At 43.0% G+C, this 17,308-nt stretch overlaps 1 protein-coding gene across 5 annotated transcripts in view; it reads left to right on the forward strand.

The window, feature by feature from the left end:
• The first annotated feature begins 1,344 nt into the window (after positions 1 to 1,344).
• The window catches only part of USP45 (ubiquitin specific peptidase 45), a 57,450-nt gene continuing 41,486 nt past the window's right edge, over positions 1,345 to 17,308 (forward strand). For 3 of the 5 annotated variants that reach the window (XM_042802900.1, XM_042802903.1, XM_042802905.1), the window contains exons 1-5: positions 3,359 to 3,446; positions 11,828 to 11,937; positions 14,683 to 14,852; positions 16,456 to 16,559; positions 17,073 to 17,173. In XM_042802900.1, the coding sequence (XP_042658834.1) occupies positions 11,838 to 11,937; positions 14,683 to 14,852; positions 16,456 to 16,559; positions 17,073 to 17,173 (475 nt within the window). In that variant the 5' untranslated portion in view covers positions 3,359 to 3,446; positions 11,828 to 11,837. Of the gene's footprint in view, positions 3,115 to 3,358; positions 3,447 to 3,705; positions 3,897 to 11,827; positions 11,938 to 14,682; positions 14,853 to 16,455; positions 16,560 to 17,072; positions 17,174 to 17,308 lie in introns of those variants that run through there. The other 2 variants (XM_042802902.1, XM_042802901.1) reach the window with 2 other exon arrangements.

Below are 17,308 nucleotides of genomic sequence, written 5' to 3' on the forward strand. Positions count from 1 at the left end.
AATAAAAGGGAGCCCCTTTTGGCTCCAGGGTGCACCATTGCGCCCAGCGCTGTATTCTTTGCTCCACTGACTTTGTCCCCAATAAAACTTTTTTTATATACACGTGGGCTTGTTTCTCACAGTTTTGTTTTGTTTTGTTTTGTTTGGTTTTGTTTTGGTTTGGTTTTGGTTTGTTTTTCCCTTGTGAATCCCTCCAATTTCTGAGAATTTATGACTTGGCGTCCATAAAGTATTCGCATGCTGGCACGCGGTGACTGTACAGCATTGCACTGGCGTCCCTCCCGTTCTGGCAAGGCCCGGATTTCACCAGGGCGACAAATGTGCCCGCTGCCCCGCACAGCACCCACGGGCACGGGGGGCAGCGGGGTCGGGCAGCCGCTGCCATCGGTTTCCGTACACCCAGCAACTGCCGCTTTGCCGGGGCGCAGTGATTTCCACAACTGAGCCGAGCTGCTGAGAAGCCTTTAAAGTGCCAAAGGCTGTGAGACTGAACGGGGATGAGGAATTTTGGTGCCAAATCCACTCAAAGTCATTCCAAAAAAAAAAAAAAAAAACCTCTCAGCGTTACACCTGAAAAGATGAATTTAGCTTTCACCCGTGCCACTGTCCCTTCACAGCCACAGGAACTGCGGTCCAAGGGCAAACCCTGCATCCCTAGTTTCCACGCGGTTTGGTTCTAAAAGCTGTCAGTCTTCCAGCCCCAATGACTGATAACCAAGATATGTGTTAAGTAGAGAAATTAGGGCCCTTCTCCTCAATGCGTTTTAAATCACTACTCTGTATTTACTACATTCCTTTGTAGATATATTATGTACTCCCAGTTCCAGTCTTTAAAGGCAGACATGCTAGATCTCTTCTCTTTGTAAAAGATGCATTATGAGGAGTATGTTTTTGACTCTTTACTAATGAGAGTTTTCCTTCTCAAAACGAGAACAAAATATTTCTCTGTACTGTAAAGTGTGACAAACTGAACTTGGCACATGTAACTGGTTCACTAGTTGCCCTTCTGCCAGCCTTTCCATATGGCCTCCTTGACAGGCATTTGCAAATTGTCTCTTTGAAGCAGTATATCTATGTAAGAGTCGAAGTTTTATCCATTTTCCATTTTCAACAAGGCATGGGTAAAATATACTACTTCTAGAAATTCTCTTTTCGAGTATAATTTACTGTGTATTTTATCTGTAGTAAAATAGTGACCACAGTTACTCTCCATTTATTGCATACATCACTATAAGGACTGTAAAGCACGTGATGTGGAACGTCAAAGATACCCGTCATGAAATGCATATTCACATGATGTTGCATTTTATTTATTAATTTATAGTTTTAATTTGACCCTGTGTCATACATATATACACACACAAAGAGAGAACACACTAGCTTGCTTGCAGAAATCGGAATGATCCACTAGCCATCTTGTAAAAGACTGAAGTCAGAGGAGACCAAGCCAGGTAAACTCCCCCAGTCAGTGAAAGGGTGGGAAGCAGCACACTCAGTTCTCTCGCCTTCATGGCACTGTCATCCAGCACTCACTCAACCCCTCCTCAGCAGCTTTCTTCATTTCACCTCTTGGGACTCTCTCCATCGCACCTCTTCTTCATTTCACTCTCTCTCCGCTTCTGCACAGCCTCCCACACTCATCCCCAGTGGCGTCACATCCCAGCTCACTACCCTGCTGTATTTACCCTTGCACAGTCTTTATCAAGTCGTACTGCCTTTCTGATTTGTTACTGCATTTTCTGACTACCATGTGTTTTTTTCCACCCACAAACTTTCCAGCCTTCCCATCGTATTCTTCACCATGATTTACTATTTGCCTTTGGCCTTCCCTCTCTGATTTCTCTTTCCTTTCTTTCACACCTCTGATTGCTGATGCTCCTTGTGTTTCTTTCTTCTTTGCCCTTGACCCTTCATTTTCTCTCATTACGAAACCTCAGACATGATTCATTCTCAACACTGGCTTTCCTTGGCTCTGCTTTTGCCTTGCTGAGTGCTTCTGGAGGAATGCTGGGGACCTGGCTGATTTCTGTGACAAATCTCTTTTCCTAACATGCAACTCTAATTTATATCCCATTTTTCCCAACACAGCAAGAACTTCTGCATAAAGCCTGCTGTCTTCAGTCTCTGCAAAGAATTCAAACTATTTCCTTTGGGAAACATTTCCTCACCTCTTTTCTACATCCTTTGCTTGACTTCACCTTCTGCCAGTGCCTCTTCCTGATATTTCTGTTCTCCTCTCCTGTGCTAAACAAATGTATTCCCCTTCACACTATCCCCCTTTCATATATGCTCACTTTTCCTTCCTTCAACCTTTTAATCTATTGCTCTGGCAGTGCAATAATTCTCTAGTCTCTCCTGTGCAGAGAGGAGAAAGGACCCACTTCTTGACCCAATTTGTTTCAGATGATTGTTCCATAGTCTTTCTCTCCCTCTCATGTATAGACTCCATGAACACGATGTTCACAACCCATGTCTGGGGCTACTCTGTTACATGGTCTGCAGTCTGCCTGCAGATCTTTGTGCTCAGATGTCGCCACTGTCATTAAAGTGCCTAAAGAATTCCTCTTACCTAAATCAAATCCTGCTTAATCTGTCAACCTCTTTCAACTACTCATCTTGACATCTTGTCTTTGCTTGGTCCAACAACTTCTACGTGGTTCTCTTACCATTCTTTCAGCCTGTTTGTCAGCAAATTCACTACAGGTTCTCCACCCTTGGTTTCTGAGGGGTGCCACAGCAACCTCACCCTTTTTTTTTTCTCTATGCCGTATCACTGGATAATGTTATTCCAATAAAACTACTATCTCTCAGTCCATAATTCAATTTGCCTCCTGTCCAAACAAAGCCCCTCTTGCTGTCCAGCCGCATGGCAAATTTCATCTCAATCCTAGTTTCTGCCAGCTCCTCTCTCATGTGCTGGACATCCCTCGGCCGGGATACGCACCTTTGGTTCTGATCTCCCTCCAGTCCCTCCCACGGTGGCCACCTTGAAAAATCCACGAAGGGCCCAGGCCCTTCAGCGTAACCTCTGGGTACGACTACCTGCACCGCTGCAAACCCGTCAGCTTGCTCCCCGACACGCACAAACCCGCGGCAGTAGCCCCCGCCGCGAAGGTAACCCCCACCCCGTCTCCCTCCCTTCGCACCCCCTTCCCTTCTCCGCCGCGAGTTTCGAAGCGGCCCCGGGTTCCCTCCCGCCCCCCCCCCCCGCTCCCCACACACCGCCCTTCCGTCCCGGGTGAGGCGTTTTGCCCCCGAACACCCCCCCCCCCCCCCCGGCCGCGCACCGCCCCGCCGCCGCCCGCTGGGAGCCGCCCGGGCCCGCGGCTGGGGCGGGGAGCGGGGCGGCGAGGCCGGGGGCGGGCCGCGCCGGGCGGAGCGGAGCGGCCCCGGCTGCGGCCCAGCTTCCTCCGCCGCTTCCTGCCGCCGCGCCTGCCAGCCGCTCCGTGAGTGCGGGCCGCCCGGGGGGGGGGGGGGAGCCGCCGGCCCATATCGGGGGAGCGCCGTGGCCGCGGCGGGCTTCTCCCGCAGAGGCGGGGGGAGAGGGGGGGGTGCCGCGGAGTCTCGGCGGCGGGAGGGCCGGGCCGGGCCACTGGGCCCCGCCACGGCGGCGGCCGAGCCCCGCGGCCTGCGGAGCGCCGCGCAGGGAGGGGGCGGGCCGGGGGGGGGGGGCACCGCCCCGCCGTAGCCCCGTGGGGCGGCCCGGCCCGGCGCTTCTCCCGCCCTGTTCCACGCGGGTGGCCGAGAGCGGCTCGCGTGGGCTCGCTTTTTGGGGGGGGGGCCGGCGGCGAGCTGCCGGTGCCGACCCTCCGCTGTCGGCCTAGAACGGGTCAGCCCTGCCGCGACGTGAAAGCAGCAGCAGCAGCAGCAGCACCGGGCAGTCTCCGTGACCTGCAGTGAGTTTCTCGGTCTGTTACGTGAGAGCGAGCCGGTCGCGTCGCCTTCGGTCGGGTTTAAGCCTCAGGCGTGTTGGCTCTGCGGAAAGAGATGGGAAGCGAACGCCGCTATGAACTGAGCTTGCGGGGCTGTGTCGTGAGGCTGGCGTGGCTCCTTCTGCCGTGCCGTGACAGCGTGGCACACGCCGGGCTGGCGATGCCACCGCCGGCCTGCTGCCGCCGCGGCCTGGCTGTGGGCTCCCCACGCCGAGGGTTTTTAGCGGGCGGCGCGTGTGGCCGCAGCGCTGCCGTTCCGCTGCCTGAAATTGCGTTTTCAGCAAATGCAGGCGGGTACGTGCCCGGTGGTCGGATTGCAGCTTGTCCTCTCGATTGCGCGGAGATGTGGTATTTTAGACCCCTAACCGCAACTCCGCGTGTCGTACTCGAGTTCATGTTTTGAATCTCCTGGATTTTTTATTTAGAACGTCACTTGGTCTTTTGCTGTTGATGTCCTTTACTTTAGGACTTCATCCTGCTCTTGCTATAGAGATGTTGCTGCTTGCACAGTTAAACAGGATACACATGACAGCACATTAAACACAGGTACAGAAGGATAAAGGAAGACGTCAAGAACGTAGGAGCAGATGGCAGTAGCTCCAGGTGTAGCACTGTGTTCTTGTTGCATGTTGTCTTCAGCTACAAGTATTTCCCAATTCCATTAAATAATCCTTTCACACGAGCATATAAAGCTGACTTGTGTTTAAAGGATTTTTTCCGCTCTCATTTTCTAGCTTTTTAAATGGAAGCATAGTAGTGGCATGAGCATGTGCCATACTGATAGCAGAATATGCCTGTGTGAAATTGCTCTGCAGTTTACTACGGTTGTAAATATTTTGTCAGATTTCTTCATGAAATATTGAAGAACTGGTGCTCTGTAGTTTTGTTTCTGCGAGATTCACAGAAATGCAGCTGGCGTCTCACGGGTTCTGCTGTGAGCATCAGTCGTAGATCAAGGACAAGTTGTTCCACTTTAGACGTGTCATCAAAACAAACTGGGGCAATTTGCGTGGAGGAAGAATATGAAATGAAATTTTTTGCTCTCAGTGGCAAGACTTTGACTTTCAAAGAGCTCAGACTCTTTTCCAGTAGTCCTTTACAGCTTTATCTGTTTTATCCAAGTTAATTAGCTAACTCCCACAACACCCTTCCAGAGTAGATGGGAAGTTACGCGCAGCCGTTGTTTTCCTTCATCTGCTCCGACTCAGCCCTTTAGGCAGGGGTACAGCATGGGTTTCAGCTTAACATATTATCTTGTGTGGGCTTCAGCCAGCTATCTGACACACAGCACTGCAACCACAGTGCCTTTTTTTTTTTTTTTTAGACTTCACAGAATTAGCATTTCTCTGAAGTTCATCCTTCATGTTCTTTTGTTCTTTTATGACACCTTGGACCACTTTTTTTTCCCAGTTTTTGTCCACATGGTTATTCTGCCAAGTTACTGTGAGTTCACTGGTTATTTATTCTCCAGCTGTTTCAGTTGTTACGCCCTCCGATTTTCTGTGGTGATGGCACTGTTACATCAGTGTTCACATCACGTGAGTGCGTAGTCTGTCAGCTCTGTCATCTGACTGCCTCTTCACATACAAAGTTTTCACTTGAGGGCCAACATCATTAGTTATAAGCTATGGTTCTCTTTATGGTACTTAGTGTTTTGCTTTTTAGAGTGTGAATTTGTAGGAAAATCCATGTTAGACCATGAATGCATCTACCCAGATCTTTTTCCCTCTTGGTGTGTTCATATTTTTTAAAAATACATTTAAGGTGGGGTAGAGAACATAAGCAAAAGTTGCAGTTTGCTTTATGAGGTTGGATATTGACAGGTATCCCTGAAATTTTCCATAAAACCTTTCCTAAAAGATACTAGCAAAAATATGTCATCAAAGTACTACTCCTTTTACCCACTCAATCCTTTAATTTACTTTAGTCATAAACCCAGTTACTGAGTCTTTTCATTCTGGTTTCTGGACACGTCTGGCTTCTGTTCATTCTTTGAAGTAATTTTTCAGTGGCAAATGGGTTTCAGTAGGAAACGAGGGGGATTATGCAGGATGCAAACACGAACGTTGACAAACCATGTTTAACATGGGTGACTGGATAAAAAGGATTATTAAAAGTGAGAAATGCTATGGGATTTTTACTGTCACGTGGAAAGTTGTATCTAGCGATCGGAAAGCTCTGTCTCACTCCTTGAGCAAAAAGTACATCAGCGTCTCACCCTTTTAGGACTGTAATATAATGTCAGGGTTGGCGTTTGAGCTCCAGTGATGGTGTAGGATGTGCGATGTGCCTTTGGGCTAGGAAATCTTGGAGATGACACTTTCAGAATTTCAGATGACATTTTCCAGGGGAAGAAGTGTTGCTGCCACTACCAGTCAGCAGTTCTGGTCCTTTTACTGCTCTAGCAGGCAGCGGGGGCTTGTTTGCCGCAAAGGTTTCGGTGGCTGTCAGAGCGCTGAGCCTCCTGGCCCGCTGATGGGTGACTCTGCCCGGTTGCTAACTGTGATGGATGTGGTTCTTGCTCTGATTGGGTGACATTTGCTCTAGCGGCGGGCAAGCCAAAATGCCACAGGTGATGCTCGGAACGAACGTCTAAAATATATCAGCTTGCAGCTTACATCAAAACGTGTAGCAATTCTGCAAGATCTTATACTGACCCGTACAAGGCTCTTCTTTCTGTATGCTTGACCGTTAGGTGGAAGCTCATAAAGACCCTTCACAGATGTGCTGTGGAGCATCTTGGCCTTCGGATTTCATCTGCACATCTGTGCTGCTCCTCAGCTCCTTGCTTTGGTGCTAGGCTGCTGTTGACAGCTGGACAGTTCTGTTAAGTTACATGAAAGTGCTAATTTTTCACTATATTCACTGCATGCTGTGCCTTTTCAGTGTGATGCAGGGTTTTTTTGCATTAGCGACATAAAATGTTGTAATTTTAACTTGGAAGTTTGACCACCAAGTGGTGGGACAGCTGGAATTTCAGATACCTTAGATGAATTGAGGAATTGAAGGAAATGTATTTGCCCCAGCTTCTTTGAATTCAGGTGCTCACTGATGAAATATTAACAATACTGGTTTCACAGTTAATGGGCAGTCTTGCTGGGAGAATCTTACCCGTGTCCAAAATAGTACCTGGAGACTATCTGTAGATTCACTTGGCTGTATTTCGTAGGGTAAGTATGCTTAGATGAGCTGGTGGTTACTACACTATTTTTACCTTGTCTGCGTTCTAGTAATGCAACTGTAATCCTCCTAGTTAATCAAGAATCGGGAAAAATGTGGTGATAGGTATTACACAGAACAAAAATATGGTGCTTGCCTGAAAGAGCTGGCGCTCTATTTATAAGAGGAGTGAAAAAGTGGATCATGGTAGATTGAAAGAGTGATATGGTAGTAGTCAGCATGGCAGGTTAATTCTTCAACATAGTGATGATCTGGTTTGGGTTTCTTATTAGCATCATAGTAAAGGTACAGCATGGGAAAACTCACTCCAGGTGGCACACTTAAAAATTTAGCAAGTGAGCTGTAGACATTGTAGGAGGAGGGACTCAAACCCTTAAGTAAGGAGTGCAAGATGAAAAGACAAGAATAGGTTTTGGGGAGCTTAGACAGTGAAAACATAGTTTGCTTCTTTATCTCTCTTGCATAAAGATGCTGTGAAGAGGAATGACCTGTTTTTTCTTGTTATTGTTTTTTTTTTTTTTTTCCCAAAAAAAGAAAAAATGAATTCTGGTTCACACTAGCCTTGTATCTTTTATTGGTCCTAGCTCTACTGACTTCTGTTAAAATATAAAATAAAATAATTAAAAAAAAATTATTTTTTTAGGAAGTACATCCAGCTCTTTTTAGTTTCTAAATATATACTTTATGAAGAGTGTGCATTTCTAAATATAGAAATATTAATGCTGTTAAATATAGACTATATACATTTAAAATAGTCTAGGCATGCCTTAGATTTAACTTAAATTTTGTACATTGATTTTTTGGCACTTTGGCAAATTTGAAGCTTTTAAAATGAAGTAGGCAGATCATTTGGCTGCTTTTGAAGTGGTTTGTTCTTTCTAGAAAGGTGTAAATGAGCAGTTGTAGTCAGGAGCTTTTGATCTCAATTGACTTTTTGTAGGCAGACTGGCATTAGGAGTCTTTTAAGAAGCAAAAAGTAAACTGAAAATAGCAAGTGATGATGATTACACTTCAGGCTCTTGTATGCTGAGCTCAAAGAATCTAAACACATTTGACAAGGACTAGTTCTTAGGTTTGTGTGAAATGATTGTTTAAAAGGAAGAGATTTAGCTCTTTCTATTTTTAGCTTTTTCCCCATGAAACTGCATAATTTCTACTTAAGATTTTTACTGCATACCAAATAGAGATTAGGGTGGAGCTAAAATACCCTCTGAACTCAGCTTTTTCTACCACAAAAATCAGGGGGTTTTTATTTGTCAGATTCATTAGTCACGTATCATTTGTGCTGTGACTTGATTTGGTGTATACAAAATAAAAAACTTACTGTATTTGTTTTTCCATCACAAAAAGAAACTTCTGAACAGGGATTCATGGAGTCTTCTTTCTGAATAGGGAAAGAGGCAGAGTCTGTCTCCTTTTAGGACACTCCGCAGTTGATGGCTGTAGCCACAAATTACTCACTGACCATATTAAAAAACCAGGAGATTGGGTTGGACAGAGGCAAATCATGGGAATATTGCTGCAGTTTTTAATCTTCAGTGTATCAAGTTCATTTTGAGTAAATTGTTAATTTCTCCTCTGTCTGATTGTCCTGAATGGCTTGTGTCTATGGCCAACGGAAACCTCCAGAATTTCTCTCGTGATTTTTTTTCTGGGCTGTATTTTACGCTTTCTTGGGTCTATGTTTGTTGAGGGTTTTATTCCAATAAAATCTCAATCTTTCATTTCCCATAAACAGAAATATTTCTGAGAAGTAATTTCTGAAGCACCTTAGATTTCTTCATTGTTTATCTCAATTAAATATAGTAATAAAATTCCTAGCGTAAACATTTTGATTTTGAAATGTTGATCGTGTTTTTAATGGTTAAGAGAGATCTTTTACTTGTAAAGTTTCTGTCCTCAAATATACTGGAAAAGGGCAGATAGTACTGCATATATACTGTGCTGCTTGCATTGTAGATGCATGCTCAGTAGCTCGTTGCTCTTACTCGTCCATCCCACTTACATGCTTTTCAAAATCAGGCACAGACCCTTGCTGGCTAGGTCCTTGATGTGCTGTTCTTTTCCAAGAGCTCATAGGTCAGTAAACATTGTCTGATGGATGACTGTCTATATGTGTGTTCATGAAAACTGATTAATCCGATGGTCCGTGTTATCTTTTGTTCTGCCTGCTCTTACTGAGAGAAGACTGAGAAGTCTTCAGATTGCTCGGTGGGTTCCCAAACCTGCAATGTGAATGCCAGCTTCTTATGCCAGTGTTCATTTCTAATGCCATGTTGGATTATGTTGGGCTAGAAGTGCCATGTTTTCAGCCATTGCAGGTATCAGCTGACTCTCTTTTCCATGTGTCCTGAAGGACCCTCGAGAGTGGGTTCAGTGGTGGGCTGTGCGTGCCCTGATCTGGATTGTATCACCTGGCCTACGGGCCACAGGATTTCACAGGTGGTAAAAGCTTGCTGGTATTTCAGCTGGTCGGGCCCAAATTGTTTTTTGACAAAGTTATTTGAGCTCTCAAAATGTACTGATAGGAACAATACTTTTGGATTAAATCTGTGATTTGGACAGTCTTACATAATCTGTCCAGAGAGATAAAAATTTTTATGCTGAAATGAACTCATAGATTGTTTATGTCAATGTTGAAATAACCTAAACACAACTACGTTCCTTTAGGAAGGACATTTTTGCTGTCTTTGCTATTGAGTCTTTACATAATATAGAGTAAAATCACGGGCTTTCTAACAGTAGCTGTGTTGGCCTTACTGTTTGATGAATGTCTTGATTAATCTTGTGCTCAATTAAGTGGCAGTGCAACAAGTGTGGTGATGGGTAGTTTCATGTGAAGCTTGGATATATGATAAAATGCGAAGGCAGAAATACACAGTTGAAGTTGTTTGGGTCTGAAGCACTTTTTCCTTTTCTAGGGATGCCATGATCCATGGACGTTGATGTACGTTAGATATGCTAACCTTTGTTGAATATAAATAGTCAAGAGCTGGAATATTCAGATCTTTCTTACTGTATGAACATGATTTGCAAAGCTACAAAATCAGCAAAGCTGAATTCAGTGGCATTGTTCACTTACATGTCTAGGCATTTGAAGCTTTATACTCTTAAGTACGGGAAGTTTTGAAAGCTATAATTTAAGAACATCATGGTATTTAATATAGTATAAACTGACTGCTACGTAAATGCAGCATGCTGCAAAAAAGGAAGTGCATTTTGAAAGGTTGAGGAGACAATGAAGCCGTCGATGAAAGGAAGCAGAGAGTAAAGGTTTCTTTCATACTCTACAGAAATTTGAGTTGTCCAAAGTAAATCTCTAATTGATACGTTCATGCAGAAAACCTCCAGCACTAACAGCATGTGTGCCAGGTGCAGAGATGTCTGTCCAGGTCCGTAGGAACCTGGAACAGGATCTCTGAGGCCCAGACTGCCTGCTTCACTTCTGTGAAGGCTGTTCAGATACCAGTGGTGGTGGTGCTCTAATATCAGTATTGATGACTGTTCTGCTGACTGGCTTAGTGGGTGAGAAAGGAGAGGGAATGCTGAGTTCAATATACAGGTCAATTCCTGTGTCTCTCAGAGCTTCAGTAGTACAAAGGTCTAAAGGCATATACAGAGAAGATGTAAAAACTTCCGTAGATAAACTTTTAAACTTATCTACTTGATCTGTAGCAAGAACGTATCTTTTGCTATTCTGCAATGTAGGACATTTTAGAGGTTTTCTATACATAAATGAGGTAGCACAGTTGAAAATGTTTGGTACTGGTGGCTCAGGTGACATTATTAACTGGTATGTAGTATGCAACAAAGTGTATTTTTTTTCCTGAACAGAATGGCTCACAGGTTTGCAGTGTTTGAATACTTGCCTATCTTACATTCATATGCTCTGTATATGAAAACATAAATTTGTTTTTATGAAACACATTGTTAAAAGACAACTTGTATACTAAGCCTCAGAAACTGTGGTGCACAGCTACATTCCTTCAGTGAATTCAAATTTGGATTTTGATTAAATGACTGGCGTGCTGAAATCTCTGGGGATTTTTAAAAAAAAAGTTTAGTGGCAAATACTTACCCTTTAATTCTGTTCCTCATAGGACTCCTTGATTAACGACCCATATTTCCTATGAGACATTTCATCTGTATGGATTCTTTGATGTTTAAGAGAGGGGTCAGCTTGCACTCCAGTCTGTCCTCACTCATAGGAGAGGACGCTTTCATGAGATTTGGATTACTTTTGTATTTTATTGAAGTGTTTGAAATTGCTCAAAAGCTTTTAGGGAATGTGCAAGGGTAAACAGTGACTAAAACCTTTCATGAGGAAGGTATGTTAAGGAAGAGAAGCTTCTATTTTGATGATGTTTTAGTGGTGAGGTATGGCTGGAGCTCTGTAGTAGTTTACAATAACAAAAATAAAGAAAATCTTGGTATCTCAAATATTTTAACACTGCTGTCTGGAAGCAGGTGTCCCCTGTAGCTACATCTACAATATATAATGTCATGTAATGTAACAAACTGATCTTTCACATTCCTAAGAGTTCATTCCTGACACATTCATACTCCTTGTTACACAATAGCTGACATTAGTCAAAGCCTAAAACTACGTTCATGAGGTTTGAATGTGTGATTTGATCTCATGCTTTTAGAGTTCAAACTCACTACATCTGATTAAGCGTTTGAACAATACAGCAACCCCTGTTTCTTTTTTCTAGTAAGTAACAGATGCGGGTGAAAGATCCATCAAGAGCCAACTCTGAGAAACCAAAGAGAAGCAAAAGGCCTAACAGGCCACAGGATGAGGACTCTTCAGATGATATTTCAGGTAAGTACATTAGGTGATCTTTGGCCCTAAGGTTGAGGGCTAATAACTTTGATGTTGACTGATGAAAACCACAAATCAGGGGTACCATTACCATCAAATACTTTTTTTGTTTAAATTTATAACAGTAATATCCCCAGTTAGGTGTTTATGACATGATTGGTTGTTACACTATGTGACTGCCCTGAAGAGCCGGAGAGTTGGTTGATCTTCAGTGACAGCCTTTTCAGAGCAGGAGAATGGCCTTTCTGGTGTGAGGAAGGTCAAGCATGCGTGGCAGCAGTCTGCTTGGCTGAATGGGAAGATTCCAGCTGAGCTCAGAAGCAAAAGGAAAGGCAGAGAGGATGGAGGAAGGTTTGAGCTGCCCTTGGAGGTGCCTTGAGTGTGCAGGGAATGGGCTTAGGTAAGCCAGCCTCAGTTAGAGTTGAATCTGATGAGGGATGTGAAGGGTAAGATAGACTTGTATGAACACTGTGCTGGTAAAAGGAAGGATAGGGCATGTGTAAGCGTGCTGCTTGAGGGGGCAGGGGACCTGGGGACATGAGAAAAGGCTGAGGAACTCAGTCCTTTCTTTGCCTCCATCTTCACACGTAAGCTCTGCACTCGGTCCTTCCCGATCCCCCAGCCTAATGGCATACTCTGGGATTTAAGCATTGTCCAGAGTATAACAAAATTGAGAGCTGTGAAGCAAACTGGACATGCAACAAGCTCGTGGGTCAGATGGGATGCATCTGAAGGTGCTTGAGAGAGCTGGGTGATGTCATTGTGAGGCTATGCTCTGTCGTCTTCCTGAACAACAAACTGGGGAGAGAAGTTGATAATATGCTCGGAGGGTAGGTCTGCCATTCAGTCACCTAGACTGGCTGGAGAAATGGGCTGGCAGAAACTTCCTGGAGTTCAACACGGGCAAGTGGAGAGTTTAGCACCTGGGCCAAAATAACCACATGCAATTGCAAGGTGGGAATCAATGGCTCGAAAGCAACTTTGCGGAAAAGGTCCTGGAGGTCCTAGTGCATATGCTGAACAAAAGCAAGTAGTGTGGCTTGTGGCTACTGTATTAACTAGAGCACAGGGCGAGTTACGTGGTTCTTTCCATCTTTTCAGTACTTGCAAGACTTCACCTGGAGTACTGTGTCCAGTTGTGGCTCCCTGTTACAAAAAGAACGTTGACTTGTCTGAGTGAGTCCAGCAAGTCCAGCAATGGGTCACCCCCTCCAGGTTGTTAAGGAGATTGAGAACAGGATGTGTGAAGACGGGCTGAAGGGAGTGGCTTTGTTTAGCTGAAGGAGTGAAAACACAGGTTTTTTTATTTGACTGCCTGACAGGTGGTTATAGAGAAGGCAGAGCCAGGATCTTCTAGGAGGTCCACAATGGAAGGATTAAAGGCAGCAGACAAAAGTTAGGTCAAGGAAATTTTGGTTAGTATGAGGAAATTTATCTTATTTTCACCTTAAGGATGGTAAGACAGAAAACTGATTTTCTAGTGAGTTGGTGAAACCATTGTCCTTGAAGATATTCAACACTCAGCTGAACAAAGCTATCAGCAACCAGATCTAAATTTGTATTTGGCCTTGTTTTGAATGAGGATTTGGATAACATGGCCTTCAGAGGTTCCTTCAAACCTAGTTTATTCTGTGATATTATAGTGAAATCTGTGCAAAAAATAAGAGAAGAATAGTGGTTGATATTCATGTTCAGGATGGGCAGTTGTAGTAGGGATACATGGGTATTTGAAAATCTTTCTTTATGGTTTGAAAGTGAGATCAACTGCCTGTGTTATATGCAAAAATAGATTTATGTAGTATTGTTGTGGTTTAAACCCAGCCAGCAGCCACACACCACGCAGCTGCTCGCTCACCCTCTTCCACCCTTAGGGAATGGGATTGAGAGTTGGAAGGGTAAGGGTAAGGAGACTCATAGGTTGAGATAAAACCAATTTAATAACTAATAAGATAAAATTAAAATAATAATAAAGTAATAATAGAAAATACAAGCAGGTAATGCACAATGTGATTGCTCACCACCCGTTGACTGATGGCCGGCCCATTCCCAGCTAGTGATCCCAGAGAAGAGAGAATCCTGAAACCACCATCTCGAAAACCTGAGTGGAGGTACCCTTACCTATATTCTGAGCATGACGTTAGATGATGTGGAATAATCTGTTGGCCAATTTGGGTCTATTGCTCTGGCTATACTCCCCCCCCCCAGCTTCTTGTGTACCTGCACACTAGCAGGACATGAGAAATTGAAAAGTCCTTGGTTCCTTAGCAACAACTGAAGCCACCAGTACGTTATCAACATTCTTCTCATATCCAATCGCATACTGAATCAAAAACAAAGCACTATTCTAGCTATTAAGAAGGAAGGAAAAAAACCCCAATTAGCTTTATCCCAGCCAAAACCAGGACAAGTATTTTACTGTTGACAAAGAAACCAACCAAAACCCAGGGAAATTAATTTTGTAAAAAAAGTAATTCTTGTACTTTTGTACAAAGTAGTTTATCTGTTTTTAAGTGGTGACGTTCGCTGACTCGAGAAGTATTTTCATTATAGAAAGACTGAAATAGATCCTTCCTAAAATGCAGTATATGAGGAGCAGCTGGCTGATTTTTCCTATTTTAGTTCTTTGCTATTTTTTTTTTCCTAATGCTGAATTTATTGAAGACTCTGCGATTTTAGCATACACGTGTTCCCTTTCATGCCTCTTATTTTTGATGGGTGAAAGTGAGTATGTGTTGTTTTCTCTAGGCTTAACCTGCCAGCACGTGAGCCAAGCAGTGGATGTGCATCATGTGAAGAGAGCGGTAGCTCAGAGCGTCTGGTCAATATGTGCAGAATGTCTGAAGGAGAGGCGGATGAGTGACGGTGAGCCTGTGGCACCTTCGGACATATGGCTGTGTCTCAAATGTGGCTCTCAGGTAAGCATACGCTGTAAATTTATGGAGGTGGCTTGGCCCTGATTTTCTAAAAGATATGACTGGTTTGGATCCTTGTCTGTTTGGCATCTCATTACCTTCAGTGAAACAGTGTAACCTAAGTGCTTATTTATGAGACTCCATTCTTCAGCTTCCTCAGTGGAGTGGGATGTGGCCTTACATTCTTGTCTCGTTTTTGGCAGTGTTTTGGGTTAGCTTTATCTGTTTTGGTGTGGTTTGGCATCACAAGTAGTACGTGATGGTCCTGCTTTTTCTCTGTTCTTCATCTGCATGCTCTTGCCACTTGGCTTCAGGAACCGTGTGGTTGCAAAATGCATCTGTTCAGCTGGCTCATCTGGCAGAAGATCCTGCAAATACAAATGAATGAAAAAACAAATATGTGTATTGCTCAATCAGCTTATACTGTGGACACTCAGTTGCTAGGTTTGATTGAAACCAGGCAGAAATGAGTGTGCTGGAGTGAGAATGGTGCTTTTTGTGGCAGCTAGCCATTAGATTGGATCAGTTATAATGTCACATTGTGGCCTCAGAGTTTAAAGTGGAAGGTCCTGACCCCAAGGGCTTGGACAGGTTTCTACTCTTAGAGTGAAGTAAAGCCTGACACAGAAAAATTCAGTTTACAGGCAGTGTTACTCATGGTTCAGCTAATAGTTGCCTGAACAAAGCATTTCACAGTTTTCTTAGACTTTCAGTGGGTCTTACAGAAGACAGTTTCCTACCAGTATTTGAACAGATTTAATTTTGCAAAGAAACGTGCTATTTTCAGGCTTCAGAAGATCGTTAACTAGATCTGAGGAGGACCTGTATATCTTGTCTCTCAAAATTTGTAGTTAAGGGGGGCTTTTAAAAGGAGTTAACTGTGTGCTTTTTCATGTTTATGCTGTTAATAGCCTCCAAAACTTATGCCTCGTTCAGAGACCAGACCTGAATCTTCTAAGTCCCACTCTGTAGGTACATGAAAAATAGCAAATGCTTTCTCTCAAAGTTGCTGTACATAAATGGTGTGTTCTGAGTAGCTTTTTACTACAAAACAATTTATGTATCTTTTGAATGTGCTGTCTGGAATACATTTGGCATTCTTCAGCAGTAAAGGTTACCTGTGCTTTTCTTTCCTTGATATTCTGTGGACCACCTATGCTACATAGTCATTTCATTCACTCATTCACTTTTTTTTTTTTTTTTCCCTAGAGAATTCTCACTTTTGTGAATGGCATAATTTTCTGTCAAATAATACTCATTCAATACTTACTCAAAAGCTAGAAATTATTTCTGTTAGGTTAAAGCAAACAATAATTTTCTATACTTTTAACTGATTTTTCCAAGTAGAAAAGGTGAGATTTTGGTTTTGTATTGTCATTGATTTTTCTTTATTAGTAAAAAGAAAATGTGTTCATTAAAAAAAAAAAGTTATTTGATATATTTGAAATACTGGATTATAAAGAATGTTAAACCCTCTCAATCCTTGAGAATGCTGGGTGAGTGTTTAGGGCAGTATAGCTTTCTGTCTGATTTTGAAAAGTGAAGTTTTTGTAGCTTATTTACTAGTAATACAGTCTTTTCCTAGTGTTGACGTTTCCTTTTTTAGGGATGTAGTAAGAACTCAGAAGGCCAGCATTCTCTGAAACACTTCCAAACAGCACGCACAGAACCTCATTGCATTGTTATCAATCTCAGCACATGGATCATATGGTAAGAATGAGTGTGCAGGTGTTCATGTATGCTTGAATGTCAGGACTAGTTATAACTTAAAGCACTGTCTTCTCATGGTAAAGAATGATTCTGAGAGATAAAATGAATACCTTATATAGAGGAAAGGCAGGCTTTCTGGAAAGAAAATTAGTTTGTCCTCAGGACTCTCAGAGGGGTCACAAATCAATGCTAAGGTAGAAGTTTGGGTCCACTGTGTTGTGTAGAGAGCTGGCTGGTTATAGGAGTTTGTTCTTCCTGCTTGTTTCTGTATGATTATTTGCAGGACTATAAACTGAGATTGCTTAAATCTGTAAGTATTGCATTAAATTGGGGCTGATCTATGGAAGAGCATATATGGGATGAGAGAATGCAATTTTATTCCTCTTTTTAGCATGAAAAATTGAAACCTAGAGCTTAAATAATTTGCTTAAAGGTGTTTGACATGTTTGTTAGAGCTGGGAGGTGCATCCAGATACTATGAATTCCAGTTAGTTTCTTTTTTTTTTTTTTAAGGTGTTATGAATGTGATGAAGAGCTGTCAACACATTGCAACAAAAAGGTTTTGGCTCAGATAGTTGACTTTCTTCAAAAACATGGTTCCAGGGCTGAACCAAGTAAGTTTACATAAACAGTTTTATCTGAAGATATCTGTAATGTACTGTCTGTAAAAATGAGTATTTCAGATTTTGAGTAATGTTAAACATACGGTTGAAAAATTGTGTATGATGCAATTACAATTCAATTGGTAA

This window comes from Tyto alba, unplaced genomic scaffold (genome assembly GCF_018691265.1).
Source record: "Tyto alba isolate M040663 unplaced genomic scaffold, T.alba_DEE_v4.0 Super-Scaffold_40, whole genome shotgun sequence".
Lineage (NCBI taxonomy): Eukaryota > Metazoa > Chordata > Aves > Strigiformes > Tytonidae > Tyto > Tyto alba.